This window comes from Aptenodytes patagonicus, chromosome 5 (genome assembly GCF_965638725.1).
Source record: "Aptenodytes patagonicus chromosome 5, bAptPat1.pri.cur, whole genome shotgun sequence".
Lineage (NCBI taxonomy): Eukaryota > Metazoa > Chordata > Aves > Sphenisciformes > Spheniscidae > Aptenodytes > Aptenodytes patagonicus.
Genome location: NC_134953.1, coordinates 62,662,084 through 62,680,930, shown reverse-complemented (window position 1 = coordinate 62,680,930; position 18,847 = coordinate 62,662,084). Strand labels below are relative to the sequence as shown.

Genomic DNA, 18,847 nt, shown 5'->3' with positions numbered 1-18,847 from the left:
CAGGAGGGCTACGTGCCAGCCACCCACAGCACCCATCGCTGTTTTCCTGCACAGCATGATGCAGGGAACAAAGCCCCACCAAAGGACCACGGCTGCCTTCCCCGGGCTCCTGCCATCGTGCAGTGGACAGGGCTGCCGGAGGATGGAGTGGGGAAGAATCCCAGAAATGCCAAGAAGCTTTTGGCAAAGAAAAGGCCATGAAGACAGCTGGGGATTTACAGGCCAGCACTCCAGGTGGGATCCGAGCGCCTTCTCCAGTACGTGATGCTACCATGAGAAGGGTTCAAGGGCCTGATTGTATAGATGCCTAAATAAGTACATAGGAATTGATATATAAAAACACAGCGTATATTTATCTATTTTGCAGGGGGAGCGGGATGTAATTAGATGGCAGGGTCTCTCTCAAGGCTATCCCTTCTGTAATTCATGCCCTGAGGCGGCCGGCTGAGGGGAGGAGGAGGAATAAAGCAGGCGGCAGAATTGATGGGCTGTTCCCAGAAGCTTCGTTTTAATTAATTTCCAAAGTGCTCCTTGTAGCGGAGTAGGCAGCCCCTTCAAAGCCTCCTTCCCCCCGCCACTGCCCGTGCTCTCATGCTTGTGCCAGCGTGGGGTCTGGGGCAGCGGGGTGAGCCCGGGAGCCGGCGCTGCTTCTTCGGGCCCCCAGATTTTTTGGTTAAAGTGTGCAGAAGCTGTTGCTGGTTTTAGACAGGAGGACTTTTGCCTGGCCAAGAAGCCTCTTTGATGGCCACAACGTGGGCAGGCGTATTTGTCAGGGCTTCTCCTTTTCCCCTCTTATTGATTTTCTGCTTGTTCCTGCTGCCAGGGGTCAGATGGGGCTTTGGCTGGACTTTGCCGAAAGTCCACCCAAAACGGCTGGTTACCAGATGCTGACGCAGTGCCCTGCCCCTAAGATATAAGGGGTCTGAGAATTGGGTTTGCAGCCCAGTCGGGTGCGTGGTGGCGGGGCTAGGAAGGGGCTGTGCCAGCTCCAAAGCTCTTCCTGAATAAGCGGGCTTGTGAAGCTAAACTGCGTTTGCTGGATCCAGCAAGGTGACGGCAGTAACAGCAGCTCAGTGCTGAATTAGGGGTGGCTTGGCCGACATGGAGGGACCCAGCCCTGGCCAGGAAACCATGCCGACTGACATGGAGCCCTCCAACACCGTCAAACTGCTGCACCTGGTTTTCCTCTCCACCTCCTGGGGAATGCAGATCTGGGTGACGTTTGTGGCTGGTAGGTTGCGGTCCGGGCTCACCGCCGTGGGTCTCTGCCCCGGGGGAGGCCCAGGGGAGGGGGCTTTGCCCCAGGACCTACCCGCTCTCCCTCCTTGCAGGGTTCGTGATGGGCAGCCGCCTCCCTCGCCACACCTATGGCTTCATCCAGCAGGAGCTCTTCCCCTACTACTTCCACATCGGCTCCACTTGTGCCTTCCTCAACCTGACTCTATTTGCCATGTACCACCCCAGCGAGCTGCTCAGCGATGAACAAACGACCCAGGTAGCCTCCCGCTTTAAAACGCGAGCTGGCCGTAGCTCAAATCCCTTCCTCTGCGGGGTCCCGCTCTGCTCTGCTCCACTGAGGCTGGTTTGCAAATGATGACGAGGTCCACACATGGTTCTGGTTAAAAGAAACCAGTTAGCATCCAGATTGCAGCAAGCCTTGTGCCTAAGAGGGGCTAGGGGAGAAATTTAATCCACCACATGTGCGAGATGTTCACGGTGGGTGTTACTCCCCTGCAGATCTTCGTCTTCTTTGTTTGCGTTGCTGCTTCTGTGCTGAACACACAGTGGTTCGGGCAGGTCACCTCCGACATCGTGGCAGACATGCACCTCGTTGAGCGCAGCCATGGCCTCGGCCAGGAGGTCGGGCTGTTTGCCAGCAAGTCCTGCAGGCAGCTGCGTGCCTCCAACCCCAGCTACGGGCAGCTGTCCCGGCAGCTCACCCTCTACCGGGCTCTGTCCTCCCTCTGCAACCTCTGCTGCATCGCGTGCAACGGCTTGAGCTTGTACTACTTGGCTGCCCGTCTCTCTGCCCTGTGAGAGCAGGACACCGCAAGGCGAGGGCTGGCTGGCCAGAACCAACACTCTGGGAAAAGGGAGCCATCCTGCTGCCTTGTTGTAAAGTAAACCTAAGCTTTGGAGATTAAATTTCAGCATCCTCAGATAGAGATACTTTTAACCGTATTTGTGCGTGGTGCAGAAATTTAGGAATAGCGAAATGGAAATGCTTTCTTCGGAGCTGTCTGAATCCAGCTCTGGAGTGAGAAAAATCCTCCGCGATCTAAGCAGAAGTGTTTATGGCTGAACAGCTTTTTAATGCCCCATGCACTAGATGTGTCTAAAACTGCAGTGTATTTCTGCAATCACTGAGAGATTGCAGAAGAGAAAGAAATGAGAGATTTAGAATTACTTTTAATTAAATGCTGAAAGCTAATACAGAAGCACAGAAGACCCTGTATGTTGGCTTTACCAGTTAGTGTAATGGATAAGGTGGATATGTTTGGGTTTAGAATTACTGTTTGTCATTCTCTTGTAGTATTTCATGAGGTGAGAAAAATTATTGTCTCATTTATTAGGCAGAAGTCAGTCTACTTAAAATAGACATGTTTATTTCTAGGTTATATAGGACAATCAGTAAGGTAGCAGAAGGGTCAGTAAAACACACTGCTCTGAACAAAAAGCTCTGCTTTACCCTGGCCAGCAGCAGAGCCAAGCGGTGAAAAAACAGCAGCTGCTTAATCCCAGGCAGGAATCTGACTGCATCCGTCCTGCTGCAACAGGCAGGTATCTCCCCAGCCCACTGCTGTTAAACCCCAGCAACTACAGCCCACCTCCAAGGAAATCAGTGATTTTCCACAGGTAAGTAAGTACATTCCCAGCTGCTGTTGCTTCAACTGCAGCCAGTGTTTGGCACTGCTTCAGGTTTATTTCAAAACCACATGCAGCCTATCATAGAGGCGACCTTCTGCAAGCCAGCTGGATTTCTTTTTAAACAAATAATCCCCTCTCGTAAGCCCTTCATTCTCCTATGCTGCTTTCCTGGAAGTTTCCCTGTGTGCCAAGATTATTTCTCCCCTGAAGTGTGCAAGGTATTTTTGTTCAAGCAGAAGTCTGCAGTCTGTAGCTGGGGTAACAAACAGCAGCCTCTTGCACAGGGTTCCTCTTGTTTCATTCTTGCTCGTTATAGTCGATGCACCTTCTTGCCAGAGAAGTACTTCTTAGAGAAAGGAGAACGTTTTACAAATGCCAAAACTGTTGGAGTCCCAGCCTTTACAAAATACCTGCAAAGATTAAAAGGAGTCCTTTGGCTTCCTTGCAGCTGGCCAAGTGTCATGCAAAGTGAGTGACTTCCGCCCAGCTCAATAAAGACTGACCTCCCCAAGGCCAATGACAAGCTTTTTTGCTGATTAGCAGAGCCTTTCGTAGCCAGGGCTACACACACATCTGAGGAGGAGTGTTTTATGAATCAACTCTTCTCCCAACAGCTACTTCTAATTAAGACAGCTGTTATTCTCCCTCTGGAAGGAGGTTTCTTTTGCAACTGCCCTTACAGCCCGAAATCTGAGGCCTTGTGCACGCTGCTGAGTTTTATGGAGTGACAGTTCAGACACAGCCCGCAGCAGTGGACCTAGAGCTCTGCTCCCACTGTGACAGACCAAGCCGCTAGCGCTGTGCGGCAGGCTTTCTCCAGCTAGCTACAAGATGGTGCAAGTTAATAGCACAGGCTTTACAATAACTTTTTGGCTTCACAAACAGCAAATTCTTCCCTCTAAATAACTGCCTAACACTTTAAAGTCAGTTTCAGAGTAAAACTGTGCTGCATGCTGTGTTGGGGGCTGCTCACGCAGCATTATTAACAGTGAGAGCATTGTTAACCTTCAACATGCTCTCTTTATATGCTGCTGCTTTTTTTTTTTTTTTTTTGTTAAAGTAGCACTGTGTAGATGGAATCTGAAACAGCCCTTTTGTACTGCTGCTTGTGTGTAGCCCAACTCCCCTTCCCAACTCCATCCAGTCCTGGAAAGAGTCATTAAATTTTTTGGGGGGAGGAAAAAAAAAAAAAAGTAAGTCGCTAAAGCCAGGGACAAAATCCACGCAGTCCTACTGCTTTACACCTTCCCCACTTAGAGATGCCAAGAATTAGGATGATTAAATCAGAGAACAAACTGCACTTAAAGCCCAAAACTCATACTTTTTGCCTTCGTGCTCTCTCTGGACATGAACAGGTACAGCCTCACCTTTGGTGCTGCAGCACTTGTAGCAACGTGTGATCTGGGTTCAGCTTGTACATTTCTGCTCTTTCTTCATCTTCAAAATAGAGCTGAAATAATTTGGGAGGGTTATTAAATACTTAAGATACATGAAAGCAAACTACTAAGCTGTTGAGGTCCAGTAACAGCACACCGTATCTCGACTAGAGGTTTATTAAACTTCTGTACCTTGAACCGACTGTGTCAGATGCTAACTTCAGCAATGCAGAAACTGTTTTGTGTAAATTCCAAGTCTTCCCTGTATAAACCAGCTTAGCTTCTTATGGCAGGGGCAGCAGAAAAGTAAAATACACTGGCTGTTCCTGTGCTTTCCAGAGAAGCAATCCAAATCTACGGGCTGCTTTTTAACAGGTATGGTATGCAGCAATGGTATGAGCTAAACTGAGTAGGTTTAAAGATATTTGAACAAAACAGAGCAGATTTAAGAGATTCGAATCCAGCAACTGTGCCTTAGACTGTACATACACACAGAGCTATAATCCCGGTTTTTAGCCTGGTAAAGTACACAGCCACTGTCCTTTTGGACCTGTCTGCTCGCTGCACTAAGGGCTGCGCTGTTGCCTGGCACATGTGACACTGAAGTGGAAAATGAAAAACAAACATCTGTATCCTTCTATGTACAATTTCTGAAAAATTCTCCAAACCTGCCGTAGCCACAACCAACTCGCATCCCACATGTGCTAAAGTCTTAATAGACATATATTGTCTTGATGGGATTAAGTGTTTAAGCACCACCAGTTAGATCTGAAAATAACCTCTTTTTTTTTTTTTTAATTTTCTTATTTGTATTGAGCAACTTCACAACAATGCAGGTAAAAAACTGGCAGCCTACCAGCTTGATGGTCTAAATCTTAATTATCGTTACAAAGATGGTATTTATAGATATTTCTTAGATTCCCTTCTATCAAATACAACGCAAATGGAAGACAAAAGAACTTGCATTTTCATTAATGAATTCTGTGTCCATGTCAGCACATCTGGAAAATGTTTGAGTTAATAAACAAACGTAGATCTCCAAATCCTTATTTCACATCTGTGTATGGTAAACATGTAACGATGCCATTCCCTTCATACACTCAAAGCTGCTCAGTCTCACTCCAGAAAAAAATCCCCACAACACAACAACCCTGAAACAGAAGGAAAGTCAAACTTCTCACCTCGAGACTGCCGGGAAGGTATTTTCTTTCTAAATCCCAAGGAGGTAACTCAGCAAACATCACCATTAAATGATCAATAAACCTAAAAGCCAAAATACACTTGGTTAGCTTAGATGAAGAGTTCAGCGTCAATAATTTGCACAGTTGCACTTGAATGATGGTAAAAATACATTAGCAAATTAGACAGTAGACTTGAAGGTAAGTTTAGATCACTAATAGTTTCTTCCCTTCAAACTCATTGCTTTCCCAATGAGACCAAGGCCCTGTTGTAACTCACGCTACTGGTTTCAAACTTGAGCAGTGCAACAGCAAATTATTTTTAACTTTGCATTTTCACACTGAAAAAGATGTCAAAATAAACACCCTGCATTTTGTCTAAAATTGATTTTCCTTCTAAATGGTCCCACTGGCACCACGCTTCACCAGATCAGAGTGCTCAGAATATGCTTGTGTGTCAGAGTCTTGTTTATTTTGGTACTTCAGGAGTGCTGGTGGCCAATTTGTTCTAAGAACCCATTTTCACTTCCTTTGGTCATGAAAAGCCGTAGTGAACACTACCGTATGAGAAGCACAACTTTACTAATCTGCTTGCACTGTAATTTTAAGTCCTAAACTTATTAGTAGATCTGAGGAATACATATCTCCCCACAAATAAAAAGTTACAAATTCCAAGTTTGTTTAACATTGCAAGATCAGAAACTGAAGTTAACATCAAGGAAAGTAGAATTCCCACCTTGCCAGTCACTTGCTTATAGTCTGAAAGGTCTGCAGCACTTCAGTCAGGCCTGCTGTAAGCCCTAAGGAAAACTATGAGGCCACTGGTGCTTATGAGAGGTCCCTTTTGGAAGCCTTTTATAATTTTTAAGTTTAATCCTCTTTCCGAGGCCCCACATTTGGAGGGCTTCAAAATAGCACCTTAATGAACCTCTAAAAATCCATGCATGCGGACGGGTCACTGGTATTACTGGCCACTGGTCTAAGCTTGCACTGCAAGCCCCTTTAATCACACTGGCTAAATACGACGTGTTTCTCTGTGCTGTAAATTTATGTGATGTCAGGATCTTGGCCCTCCTATTTTAAAGCGGCATTCGTAAATCATAGAATAATTCAGGTTGGAAAGGACCTCAGGAGGTCATCTAGTGCAACCTCCTGCTCAAAAGCAGGGTCAGCTATGAGATTAGAAATCTGGAACTACTTCATTAGCATGGCAGTGTTTCACTTGCTGCCTGTTCTCATGTACTCAGACATCTCCTTTACGCAAGAATGCTGCTGACAGTGCATTTACCTGGAGTTCTCATGAAAAGCTGCAATGAAGTCTGTTTGCTCGTGCTCAGGGTACAGAAAGAGGACAGGCCACTTCAGGTTGCCATCAGCGTCTAAGTGCACCTTTGCCCCCATGGCATTGTCAGAGTGGAACCCATCTAAGGATATCTCAGCCAGGCCATCTGATATTTCCTCTTCTTCATTCGAAGGCTCAAAAACCAGCTTGATATTTCTTTCCTGGAGGGGAGGAAGGAAAAAAAAATAAACCAACCAAAAAACAAACAGGTATGGTGGGGAGAATAAGAGAAAAAAATTAGCAGTCGGTAAAAGGACAAATTGTGTCATTCTTATTGAGTCAGCTCTTAAACATGCCATCAAAGGCCTTCCTACAGTATCAGACTCAGATGACTCGTCTTCCCAGTAGAATCCAGAACCTCAGCCAGACACCCAGACTCCTCATAAAATGGAGGAGGAGAGGTAGGAATCCAGAGAGGCCCGCATACCAAGAGAAGAGCCTGAGAAAACACGGGGAAAGGGATCCTGTTCTTTGGGACCTAGCAGGAGTAACTTCAGGGTGTAACTACATGCACCAGCTCCCGAGAACATCCACTCTTTCAGAAAACTGAAGAAAGCTCACTCTTGTCTTTGGAAAGACAACTGCAGAAGAGGAGATCGGATTTACGTAATAGCCCAAAATATTTTAATGTAGCCCAAACATTTGCCGAGGAAGGAGAGGATCCAGGATTGATTCTCTCCTCCACCCTACTGGATGGTTGTCTTCTATCCTTCCACTGAAGTAATGCTCATTGGCAGCAAAGGAAGCAATGTTCATTGGGCCAGTGCGATGCTGCAGCCCAGCAGCCAGAGCACTCTCTTGGATGCTCACTCCATCTCCTAACACTGGGTTTGTATTTTGCATTAGTTGTTACCTGAAATATGGAAACCTGGGAGCTGGAGCTAGAGCCACGCAGATAAGGAGAATCATGGTTTTAACTCAGTTTTTTGGCTCTAGCCCTCAAAAGCCTGTGTATGAGAACCTCTTGGAGACAAACAAGAGAGCTCTTAAAAAAAACCCAACAAACAACAAAACAAACCACACAAAACCAAGCCCCCTCACCGACCCACCTTTATTGCTGCAAGCAAAATTTCCTTTTGACACTGCTCTTTCTTCTCCATCACTTTTGCTTTCCTTGCATCCCGCTCCTCAGCTCGCTACATGTAAGAAAAGGTTGCACCATGATCACACACAGCAAGTCAGTGCCCATCACTGCTCTACCCTGCCAATGAGTGGAGAAATCGGTTCAGATCTCCAGAAGGGTCTCCTCCAGCTCTTTCCCCCACACACCTCAACAACACACACTACGCGGAACCACCACTCCATTCTGTTTGGGGATATTATACTACATAGAAACTTGTATGGAGCACTCTTCAACCAAAGATCCCAAAGTGCTTCTTGACACAAAGCAGGCAACAAGCATTGTAGATGCTAGACTGCCTTAATATTTACCTTTAATTTGTCAGCTTTAGCTCTCATTTCCACAAGCTTTTTCTCTTTTGAATCTATTCGCAAGCCCTCCTCACACCATGCTATTGCTTCAGAGAAATTCTTTAGCTCCATGTGACAGAGAGCTCCTGGAAGGATTAAGATTTTAAGTTTCTAGTATTGAAGTCAGTATACAACTACTACACAAAGTGGTGGTTATAAAGACAGCATTAGTCCTAGTGCTTTCAAGAGGCATATACAGCAGCACACGCTATTGTCTTGCGGGGTCACGTTCACTCGTAGACTTCCAGCAGGTCAGCTGAGAAGAAAATCTAAAATATTTCAGCAGTTCTTGTATCATTTGCTCACAGAAATCAGCAGAATGATGCTAGAAGTGGTTGTTACAAGCAAAATTTTATCATTATAATTAACATTTCGGTATTTGTCTCATAAGGAAAAATAAAGTGGTGATTTCCATGGAGTGAGAAATGCTGAAAAAACCACCCCAAAAAACGAGTACTGTGGAAAGCAGCAAAAGTTATGCTATGTTCTGTAGAAACAGGTCCCATGCCTCTTTGACAGATGTGGAAGCTGAAGAGCAAAACCACAGTGTTTTGATTGAAAATCCAACCCAAAATGTAGAGCTCTGTTTCTGGGAGAAAGAGTAAGAGCAAAACAAGAGAAGAGATCTGGTACAGTAACTGCTTTCCTTTTCTGAAATGAATGCTGTCTGGAAACAAAGTATGATGCACATTCACAGTAATTTAAGGTTTATAAACAGTTATTTAACACACAGAAACACACGGTGAACAAAAGCAACATCTAATAACAGTCCATTCCAGGGCTTGTTAACAGTAACAGCGTAACCAGTAAAACTAACATATTCAAAGCTGTTTTGAAATGATGTTCCTTGCGCTCCTGCAGTAACACATGCTTTAACTCTTACCTCTTATGATTGCTTTGAGATGGGTGGGCTTTAACTTTTTTGCTTGGATGGCATCACTGAGAGCAGAACGGTAGTTACCTATAAAGCAAGCAACACTGCTCAGAACCTTTCATTTATATTTAAAATCCAAGCAGATCCCAAGGTGACAAAATAGCTTATGCAGAGACTGTAATTCACTGTTTCTACAATCACTGCGAGGCGAGTGGAGGAAAAAAGAGCAAACTAAGAGCAAGAAGTAAAGGATAGGAATCCATCAGACGGGTGAGAGGTAAGTAACATGACTGTGAGCAAACCATTTCCCAACTGCAACACACAACAGCATTAAAAGGCCAAGAACACCTTCCCTGCTGCACGGATGCTGTTGGTAGGATGGGTGGTAGCTTGAGGAGGACACGGCCAGGAAGGAGTGATAGAATGTGTTGCTTCAACAGGTTTTGAAGGCCAGGGCATCCGCCTGTAGTTCCAATCACCCGTGAATCTGTTCAGCATCAAAACCCACTGGCTTTGCCCTCTCCTGGAGCCAAGGCTTGAGCAGCTGGTAATAGCTGCAACGAACAAAGCACAAACCCTGCACGCAGCCGCGCTCTAGCGAGCCAGGTCTTCAGGGTTCAAGGTGTCTTTTTCTCATGAATAAGCCATTTAGTATGCTGTATCACAAAAAAAGTAAACAAAAAGGAGACCCGAAACGGGGAGGAAAAGGAACTCTGGACGGCAGAGCCCCCTTCCCAGCCCTGTCTGAGGCAGGATGGCGCACACCTCATTACCCAGGTAAAACTGCGCGGCCCCTCGGTTTGTGTGCAGCACGGCGCCCAGCTCTGGGTCCTCGCATTTCTTTTTCAGCCCCTCGGTGTAGGCGATGACAGCTCTCCCGTAGTCCCTCTCCCTGAAGTACTCGTTCCCTTCGTTTTTGTACATCCCGGCCAGCTCTACAGCGGAAGGAAGGGGGGGGACAGGGCCTGAGCGGGGGCGCCCCAAGCCCTCTCCCCCGGCCGGGGCCGGAGGGGCAGACCGGCAGACCTCCCCCCCCCCCAGCCCCGCCTGCCCACCTGCGGGGCCCTGCTCCTCGTCGAAGAGGAGGGACTGCAGACAGGCCAGATCGGGCTGCCGCGCCGCGTCGATCTCGGCCGGGCACCGCTTCATGAACATGGGGATGGCCTCCAGCTCCTGCGGGCGGACACACACCGTCGCTCAGCTCGGGCTCGGCTCGGCTCGGCTCGGCTCGGCTCGGCTCGGCTCGGCTCGGCTCGGCCCGGCCCGGCCCGGCCCCGCCGCCTCACCTGCTCCCATGTGTCGGGGTGAAGAGCGCCCCGGTACCGCGCCGCGCCACCACCCGACCCGTCCTCCGCCATGCTGCTGCTCCCGACCGCCCCGCTTCTTCCGACCGCCCCCCGCGCCTCAGGCCCGGCCCAGCGCCTCAGGCCCGGCCCCCTCCGCCTCAGGCCCGGCCCCAGCGCCCTCCGGCCTGCTTTCAGCAGCAGGTTTAGGTGGCATCTCCCGTGGGGATGGCAGGTGGAGCTGATCCTGCCCGGGACAGGGAGAAGAAGGACTAGGTGACCTCCTCAGGTCCGGAAGCACATGGAGAGCGTGGGTCTACCACAAAGGCCCACAGCTGTTGCTCGTGATCTCTACATCTCAGACCCAGGAGCCGCGGCATGGGGCAAGGCGACTCCCTCCAAAGAGCTCCCTGTCCGGGGCAGGATGGCAAAGTCACACTAAGGCTCACGGGGCGATGGCACCAGTCAGTGCCGCTGGGATGGCAGCAAGCTGTTCCTCACAAGCGCCCCGGGCCTGGCACGGCAAGCCCCACGCTGCAGCGGGCATATACAAGCCGGATGTCACCACCCTGCGGGACAGGGTTACTTACAGCCCATAAGCAACAACATGGCCTGGACAATTTTACCCCCAGGCTTTGCACGTCCCCAAATTTCATGTTTCCTTGCTAATTTTTTTGCAAAGATTTTCTACCACCCTGAGGCTGCATCCCCAAAACCACACCGTCATCACCCAAGCCCAGCAGATCCAGGCGTCTCACCAGCTGGACTGACCTGCAGGACTGGGATGTGGATGCCCAACACCGTTCTTCACCTTAATTCCTGCAGATTTGCAGAGCTATGGCATTTTCAAGGTGAACAAGGCTCTAGAGTTCACCATTTTGCTTTAATTAAGATTAGCCTCCACCTTCACAGAACCTGGGTGTCTCCAAAGAGAAGATGCAAATGGAAGAAAGGCGCCTTCCTATCTCTCCCTCTTAAAATCCCTCATGCTGAGAACTCAGCACCTGAAAAGGGCGAGGGAAAGCCCTCCCGTCCCGACTCCTGCAGCCTCAGCTGTTGCATGCACTTGACAGAGGCTGTCGCGAGCTTGTCTGCTGTGGCCGGGCAGCGAGGGGCTGACCCTGCCAGTGCTCCCACGGCTGCAGGAGGCTACACGCGCCGGTAAAAGCAGCTCGCAAGGACCTGTAGCCAGAGGGAGAAATGCCCCTGACGCCACAGGGGAACATGGGCTGACCCCAGCTCGCCCCCAGCATGGTTGCAAGACACCCTGGCCGGCTCTGATGTGAGCTGGATTCGGCTCTGCTCACCCAGAGCCATCGCTGACAACCTGCACTGTCCTTGAAAAGGAACTGGAGCTGTTCAGACAAACCTAGTGCAGCAAAGATGAGAGATTCAGAGACGGGGAGTTTAAGGGACTTGCACTTTACTCAGCAACTCAATGACACCTTCCTTGGTGAGGAACAAAACCTGGCCGGTGTTCTGATGCCAGACCTCGAAGACAGGGGGGTCCTCGCAAACCCTCTTCCCGGCTATGACCACGTAGGGATAGCCCAGCTTGTTGGCGTCCTTTAGCCTTTTGCCGATGGTCAGCTGCGTCCTGTCATCCAGCACCGAGTCGCCGGCGAGGTGGGGCAGCGCTTCGGCGAGGTCATCGTACACCCGCTCCAGCAGCGCAGCTCCCTCCTCCTCCTCCTTACTGCCTCTCTTGGGGGGAATGAAGCAGAGCTGGTAGGGCGCGATGAGGCTCGGCCAACGGATGCTGTCCTCCGTAGAGAGCACTTCGATGGAGGCCGCCAGGATGCGAGTGATGCCGAGGCCGTAGCAACCCATTTCTGCCAGCTGGGGTTTGTTCTCGGGGGAGTAGAAGACGGCGTTGGAGACGGAGGAGTACTTGGTGCCCAGATAAAACGTGTGCCCCACTTCGATCCCTCTGGTCTGGGTGAGTTTTTCTCCGCACGTGGGGCAAGATGTTTGCTCCCCATTTAGTGTTTCCACGTTGGCTGCAAAATGTCCGTCGGGGCACACCACCAGCCTGTCCTCGCCGACACCTGCCGGGAGCTGGAACTCGTGGGACACGGTGCCGCCGATGCTGCCCGTGGCCGCCCGCACTTTGATGAAGGGAAGGCCCAGGCGGTCGAAGAGGCTGCAGTAGGCGTCGCACACCAGGTCGTATGTCTGCCGAGCCGCCTCTTCGGAGGCGTCGAAGGTGTACATGTCCTTCATGTAAAACTCCCGGCTGCGCAGCAAGCCGAAGCGGGGCTTGGGCTCATCCCGAAATTTCCTGGTTACCTGGTAGAGGCGCAGCGGGAGCTGCTTGTAGGACAGGTTGCTCTGAGCGGCCACCAGCTCGGTCACCGCCTCCTCGTGCGTGGGGCCCAGGCAGTAGCCCCTGCCGTGCCGGTCCGCCAGCCGGAAGAGCTCCGGCCCCATCCGGTCCCAGCGGCCGCTGGCGCGCCACAGCTCCGCCGAGCTCAGGCTGGGCATGTTCAGCTTCTGCCCCCCCACGGCCCGCATCTCCTCGTCCGTCACCTTGATGAGCTTCTCCATGGCGCGGACGGCGGGCGGCATGTAGTAGTAGCAGCCGGGGCTGGAGGGGTGGATGAGCCCCCCCTGCAGCATCAGCTTCTGGCTCCGGCAGGTGGGCTCCCCGTCCCACCCCGCCTCGCCGCCCCCCTGCAGGTTGAGGGGCTGGAAAAGCTGCGAGAGCAGCGGCCGCTTCGCCCCGCCCGGGGCGCCGCGCCGGGGCCCGCAGCCGTGCCGCCGCGCGCCCGGCGCCGGCAGCCTCCATCTTCTCAGCAAGCCCTCCATGGCGGGGCCGGGGAGGGGGCCCGGGGCCTGCGGGGGGGTGGGGGGGGAGCGGCGGCAGAAGGGGGGGCGAGCGCTGACCGCCAGGCGGGGGCCTCCCCCGCCCACCCCCGGGCAGCGGCGCTGCCGGCGCACCGCGCCGAGGGGGCGCCGGGGCACGCCGCCCCACGCGGCTGCGCGCGGCCGCCCCGACACCTACAGGGACGGGCGCACGAGAACGCGCCTGCACGCGCAGCTGGCTGCACGCGCCTGCACGCCCCCCCGGGGCACACACGCGCCGCTACGTGAACGCGGCAGCAGCACACCTGCACGCCTACGCACGCGTGCGCAAGCACACCCGCGGACACACGTGCCCCCCACCTGCGTGCAGATACGCGCGCACTAGCGCACCCCTGCCCGCACACGCGCCTGCACACGCGCCTGCACACCTTACGTGGGCGCGGGCGCGCGCCCGCCCGCCCGTGCCGCGCGCAGCCCGCAGGGACCACCGCGCGCCCCGCCCCACCGACACCACCAATGGGAACCGCAGCCCCCGTCACGTGGGGGATGCCGCCGGCCGGAAGGCGGAAGTTAGCGGGGCGGAGCCCCGCCGGCGGGCGGAGGAGGCCGGGACTCTATGGTTCCGCCGGCACGGCGGCGGCGGGGCGCCGGGCGCCACCTGCCGGGCGGGCAGCGCGGCCCGCCGCAGGGGGTCCGCCGCGGGGCGGCCCCGGGGGGTCCCTGTGCCGAGTCCGCCCGGCGCGGTTGTGCTGCGCTCCCGTGGCTGGATTGTGTGAAGGCAGGTGGGCGTCCTCGGGCGGGGCAGAGGAGCTGAGGCGGGCTGCTCCGGGGCGGGGAGTGACGCCACCAGCTCGGGTGTCACGGAAAGCCGACGGCCCCCGCAGCAAGGGCGGGAGCAGGAACCCCTCGCCTCATAGCTCTGCCATCCTGGGGCTGGGGACGTGGCTGACGGGGGGGACACCCCGGGCTCTCAGCTGCCTGCCCAGGACGGGAGCTGGAGGTTCGGAGGGACTTCAGCGGGCGGCCGTCCACGGGCAGGGGATGGCGGTGGACGGCCACCGGGGCCAGGGACGGCGGAGCAACGACAGGGCTAACACCACAACGGATTTGTCTATTGCTTTTTTAATCAACAAGGTTTTAGAAAACTGAGAAGGTCCTGACAGCTCATGAGAGAGACAGCCACTGTGCAGAACCTGCTGCCACCCTGACGACTCATAGGGGGAGTGGCTGCTCGTTCACCCTGCCCTTGGAAGAATCGACCTTCATTGCCTCAAACAGCAGCTTCACCAGCGCCATCCTCCCCCGGGCGATCACGGCTTTGGAGAGCTGGGTCACCTCCAGCGTGCGGTTGCAGCAGACTGCCCTCAGCTCCTGCTGCAGGTGCTGCCGTGCGAATTTCTCCTTGGCTTTCTTAACCTACCGCTCCATCTCCTGCATCGGCATTTCCGTCTTCAGCTTCTTCTGGCCAAAGAGCAGAAGCAGTGGCTCCGGGAGGCACCACAAGCTCTCAGTGGAACCCACGTCGTCCAGTTCGACGGCCTGCTTGAAGCGCTCGATGGCGAGTGTTTCCTGGCTTTTAAGCCACAGGCATTTGCCCCTGAAGAGCTGCAGTTCGGGTATGGTATCGCCCAGGTCAAATTCCATGGCTTTGTCCGGGAGCTTCATCCACCAGGAACAGTTCTCGCACGGCGTCCATGCTCATATGATAGTCAAAAATAGTAGAGGGGTGGCAGGACAAAATGGGTCTGTCAGGAGAAAAGAGAGACCAATGGCTGCCTCCGAGGATGACATTCCCCATCGGGCTCTGGGGAGAGGAGCAATAAGAGTGTGGCTGACCTGCTCGCAGCACCATGTCCATAGTGTACACACAGGACTGCAGTCCTGCTCCCATCCTTGTGTCTAATGTCTCCCACTGCTTGGCTCCAGGTGGCTCTTCACTCCCGTAAGCTCTCAGAATTCCCTCCCAGCTAAGGCTGACGTTAACCGTAGCAATCCCTCTGTTCCCTGTTTCTGCCTTCAGCCCTCCTGTACCTCACCATCTCCCTCGCACCTAACTGGAACCGAGCCCAACAGGATGGAAAGGCAGCCAAGGGCCAGGCCCCTCAGTCTTTGTGGTCTAACTTGAGGGCTGAGAGTTAATGAAAACCTGGGGACACTGCAAGGAGCTCCCCGGGATCTCAGGGGTATGATGTGCCCATGCTCACCTGGCCCCTGTCCAGGTTTGTCCTCAGGCACGGACAAACCTTGAGGACCCTTTCGAGGTCATTTTCAGCATGCGTGAGCTTCCTTCTGTCAGGCACTGGACCCTGTCCCATCTTTGCACGTTCCAGATCTTGCGGATACATCTTCATGTGGATTTGGAGACCAGAGGAAACTCATCAGCTTGGCTTGGTGCCCAGTTGCAAGATGGATGATGAAATGATGTGAGTACAAACCACTAGCATGCATCGGATCAGCTCCTCGGCCGTGCCAGGCTACACCAGAGAGACAGGCCAGCTTGCCCAGCACCAGCACCTCAGTGTCCAAAGTGTGACCCCATGGTTAGCAGTACCAGGAAAGGTGGTGCAAGCCCCTGAGATGCTGCTCATCCTGTTGACCTGTTGACTGTAAATTTGGTTCTTGGTGATCCTGGGGTCCTTGAAAGCAGCTAGCCCATCCGTTCCCCGTTCCAGGCTCAGGTATGGGGGCAGCGTGGCCTAGTGTGTTCAGAGGTTGAACCACTTGGCCGTAGGAGTGCGCCTGAAGAAGGGCTGAGAAATCAAAAGCATTTTTTCTTACATCATTTCAGCTTTCTCCAGTCAAACCTGGCAGACAGACACCACCCGGCACCCAGTGACCACCTCCACGCTGCACTTTTCAGCCTCCTGCCTCTAGCTCAAAGGGAGTTAAACATCTCTGAAGAGCAGTTGTAAGCACATATTAAAGTACTCCACTAGAGGAGGAGATTTCACTTCACTGAGCCTCATTTTATGAGGAGTTAAATAATCCTGTTTAAATATAAGGAAGTAAGAATGAGTCCTTATTTTATTTAAAAATGGGGTTTGAAGAAATCTTCATGATTCTTCTGTAATGGGAAATACTCACAAATGTGCACTCCTGTTTACAGGGGGCTGCAAATGGGCAAAATCAAGGGATTAAGGAGCACATTTTTGATGCTCCTGAGTGATTTGGGAGCATTAAAGTCATTAAATAGTCAAGCCAGTTCTGCGAGGTGACTCTGCACCCTGTGAAACGTTGCCCAGAGGGACCCGGGGAAGTCCCTCAGCAGCTCAGTGCCAGAGCCAGGATCTGGCCCAGGTTTCCTGGCTGCCAGGTAGCAACTTCACTCCCAGACCAGCCTTCGCTGGTTTTGTCAGGCAATTACTTCTCCCTGCGTGTTTCTCACCACAATTAAAACAAGCAATGCAAACGCTGTCTGAGAGAAGCGCCGTGGTTGTCTTGGAGGCTGGAGGAGCAGGACGGGTCCCTGTGGTAAGGGGACCTGTCCATGCTTCGGACACCCAGCATACTGTGCTGGCCCCGATGAGGGCTTACCTGTGCCCAGGTGCAGTACGCCTGCCAGTGGAGCTGCGGGTCCCGCGGGACATCCAGTGCCATATTGCATATCCCTTTGGCCATCTCCTGCTTGCCCAGGAAGTGGAAGATATTTGCCAGGCGGTTCAGGATGGGAGGATTGTCTTTCACCGTTTCTATCGCCTGTTTGAGCCACAGAAGTGAAACACGTTTCCATCGGTGACTTATTGCCTGCTGTGCTGATCAAAGGGACAAAACCATCTTGGATTGATTCGCCGGAGCAGTGTTTTAACTGGGAGGGTTTAAGGCTATACAAGAGACGCGGCCTGCAGGGAAAGCTGATAGCTGTTATTAAATCAGCAGACAGGACTGAATGCGGGGCTAAGCTCAGGGGTTATATGTCTGAAAGCCTGTCTGTCCTCCTTATTTTTTCCAGCTGTGCTGGGGGAAGCTAATAAAGGTACTGTTGTCCCTGCAGCCTTTCACCAAACCGCTCGCCTGCTGCTTTGCCGCGAGCTGATTTATGCCTTCGGGGCCAAACGCGCGGCCTGAGAGGGGTGTGCCATGCACATGGCGGGACCGAGGGTCTCGGCTGCCGTCTGGGGCCTCCCCTCTTTGACCTGGGGGATTTCCAGGAGGAAAAATGCTGAGGAATGGGGTAAGATGAATGAAGGACCAAGCAGGCGATGGCAGCTGCCTCGAATCAGTCCCTGGTGCAGCAGTGCTGGCTATAGCACCTTGCCAAAGCAATCGAGGGGGTCAGTCTCGGAGAAGCCACAGTCTGGGATCCCCGTCGGGGTGGTGGAAAACCTTTCGTTCTTTTCCAGCAGCAGCCCCAGGTAGCACCAGGCCAGGGCTAGGGGAAGAGAAGTCAGGGCAGGTGAGAGGCCAAGTCATTCAGCGGCCGAACCTCTCTCCATCCTGCAGAGGATTTGCAGTTTGGGCTTGGGGTCTCAGCACAGAGACGTGGCACATCCCGGCCGACCCTGGACATGCTCTTACACAGCTTGTAGGGTCCGTGAGCCCACAGCGCTGGCTCACGCACCTGGCTGACTAATTTTCCCGAGTACTTTCATCCCTCCAGTGATGTTACTGTAACTGCATGACCGCAGGACAACGTTTTTATGCCTAGTGAAGCAGTAGTTGCAGGGCTTGTCTTAGATTTGCCCTTCGGGAAGTTACTGGGGGATGTAAAATTACCACACATCCCCTCCACCCTGGCAGCTACCCAAGGTGCAGGTGCTCCCGGGCAACCCTCGGGTGCTTTCAGACAGCTCCTCCCAAGCAGACAACACTTTTGAAAATAAACAACACTGATAAAAATACAGTAATTAAATCAATCAGAAGAATGCATATCATCATCGGAGGTTCAGGGCTACCTTGGATGTATGTACATACAACATCCATCAGTGCTGGATGCATTACACCATGAGTTACGCGTGCGTAAGGACCAGAGGTGGGTTTTACACAGATGGGCTTGGAGTCCCCCTCCTGGTGAAATAATCTGTTTCTCCTACCTCTGTAGCGTTGGAGGACTTGATGGCTTGTCGGAGCAGTGCCAGGGTCCTGTTGGAGGCGGGCGGCCTCTTCAGCTCCTCGCTGCCCTGGCTTAGCAGGATCCCATCCAGCCTGCAATGGGAGCGGGCGGCATGGCTGGGACCGGGCAGCCAACCCCGCTTTCTGCACCAAACAGCAGCCCAGCACCAGGGAACCGACTTCCCCACGCCTGGCTTGCTCTTGTCCAAAATGCAACAGGCATTAAGGGGGCTGGTGAGCCTCCCCTGCGAAGATCATGGATGCGGATCACCTTGCCCAGACCCACCCATGCTCACATGTGCAGCAAATACAGCACCACAGAGGACACAAGCACCAAGAGTATCATTTTGTTGCCCAAAGTGGGATTGGCAGGTTGGGTTTTTGCTTTAAGAATGTATTTTCTTAGCAGCTTAGAGATAATTTGTCCCTATGAAAGCCTGGTAAACAGTTGGATCAAGCCCTGAATATGTTGCTTTAGCCAGGCTGGGAGCCTCCATTATGAGGATCCCTGCCTCCACCCTGCTGTCTGCCAGCCCTGTCTGCTCCCGGGAGGGGACATTCCCTGGGGAACCGGGATGCTGGGTGCCATGGTGACGGCTGCC

General features: G+C 52.8%; 4 protein-coding genes across 6 annotated transcripts; 1 reads left to right on the top strand and 3 right to left on the bottom strand.

The window, feature by feature from the left end:
• Nucleotides 1–973: 973 nt before the first annotated feature.
• On the top strand, nt 974–2,436 carry TMEM205 (transmembrane protein 205). The gene is made up of 3 exons (XM_076340149.1): nt 974–1,231; nt 1,332–1,495; nt 1,738–2,436. Exons 1-3 carry the CDS (start codon nt 1,102–1,104, stop codon nt 2,035–2,037), a joined length of 594 nt encoding a protein of 197 aa, XP_076196264.1. The 5' UTR covers nt 974–1,101; the 3' UTR covers nt 2,038–2,436.
• A 150-nt stretch (nt 2,437–2,586) lies between these two features.
• On the bottom strand, nt 2,587–11,787 carry TTC4 (tetratricopeptide repeat domain 4). 3 transcript variants are annotated; one of them, XM_076340148.1, is made up of 10 exons: nt 11,761–11,787; nt 10,164–10,281; nt 9,882–10,043; nt 9,118–9,195; nt 8,196–8,320; nt 7,814–7,900; nt 6,711–6,925; nt 5,426–5,507; nt 4,236–4,318; nt 2,587–3,278 (listed from the first exon to the last, which is right to left on the bottom strand). In XM_076340148.1, exons 2-10 carry the CDS (start codon nt 10,261–10,263, stop codon nt 3,179–3,181), a joined length of 1,032 nt encoding a protein of 343 aa, XP_076196263.1. In that variant the 5' UTR covers nt 10,264–10,281; nt 11,761–11,787; the 3' UTR covers nt 2,587–3,178. The 3 variants fall into 3 exon arrangements, with proteins under 3 accessions (XP_076196263.1, XP_076196262.1, XP_076196261.1); XM_076340147.1 differs by lacking the exon at nt 11,761–11,787 and adding an exon at nt 11,163–11,738; XM_076340146.1 differs by lacking the exon at nt 11,761–11,787 and adding an exon at nt 10,395–10,472.
• A 10-nt stretch (nt 11,788–11,797) lies between these two features.
• On the bottom strand, nt 11,798–13,199 carry PARS2 (prolyl-tRNA synthetase 2, mitochondrial). The gene has a single exon (XM_076340145.1). It carries the CDS (start codon nt 13,197–13,199, stop codon nt 11,799–11,801), a length of 1,401 nt encoding a protein of 466 aa, XP_076196260.1. The 3' UTR covers nt 11,798.
• Nucleotides 13,200–14,310: 1,111 nt separating this feature from the next.
• On the bottom strand, nt 14,311–18,591 carry TTC22 (tetratricopeptide repeat domain 22). Its single transcript, XM_076338046.1, is given in 8 exon segments — nt 14,311–14,850; nt 14,852–14,904; nt 15,395–15,557; nt 16,735–16,892; nt 17,447–17,565; nt 17,620–17,623; nt 18,227–18,338; nt 18,542–18,591. Coding segments are annotated over 8 exon segments (1,101 nt in total). The 3' UTR covers nt 14,311–14,408.
• Between the last annotated feature and the right edge of the window lie 256 nt (nt 18,592–18,847).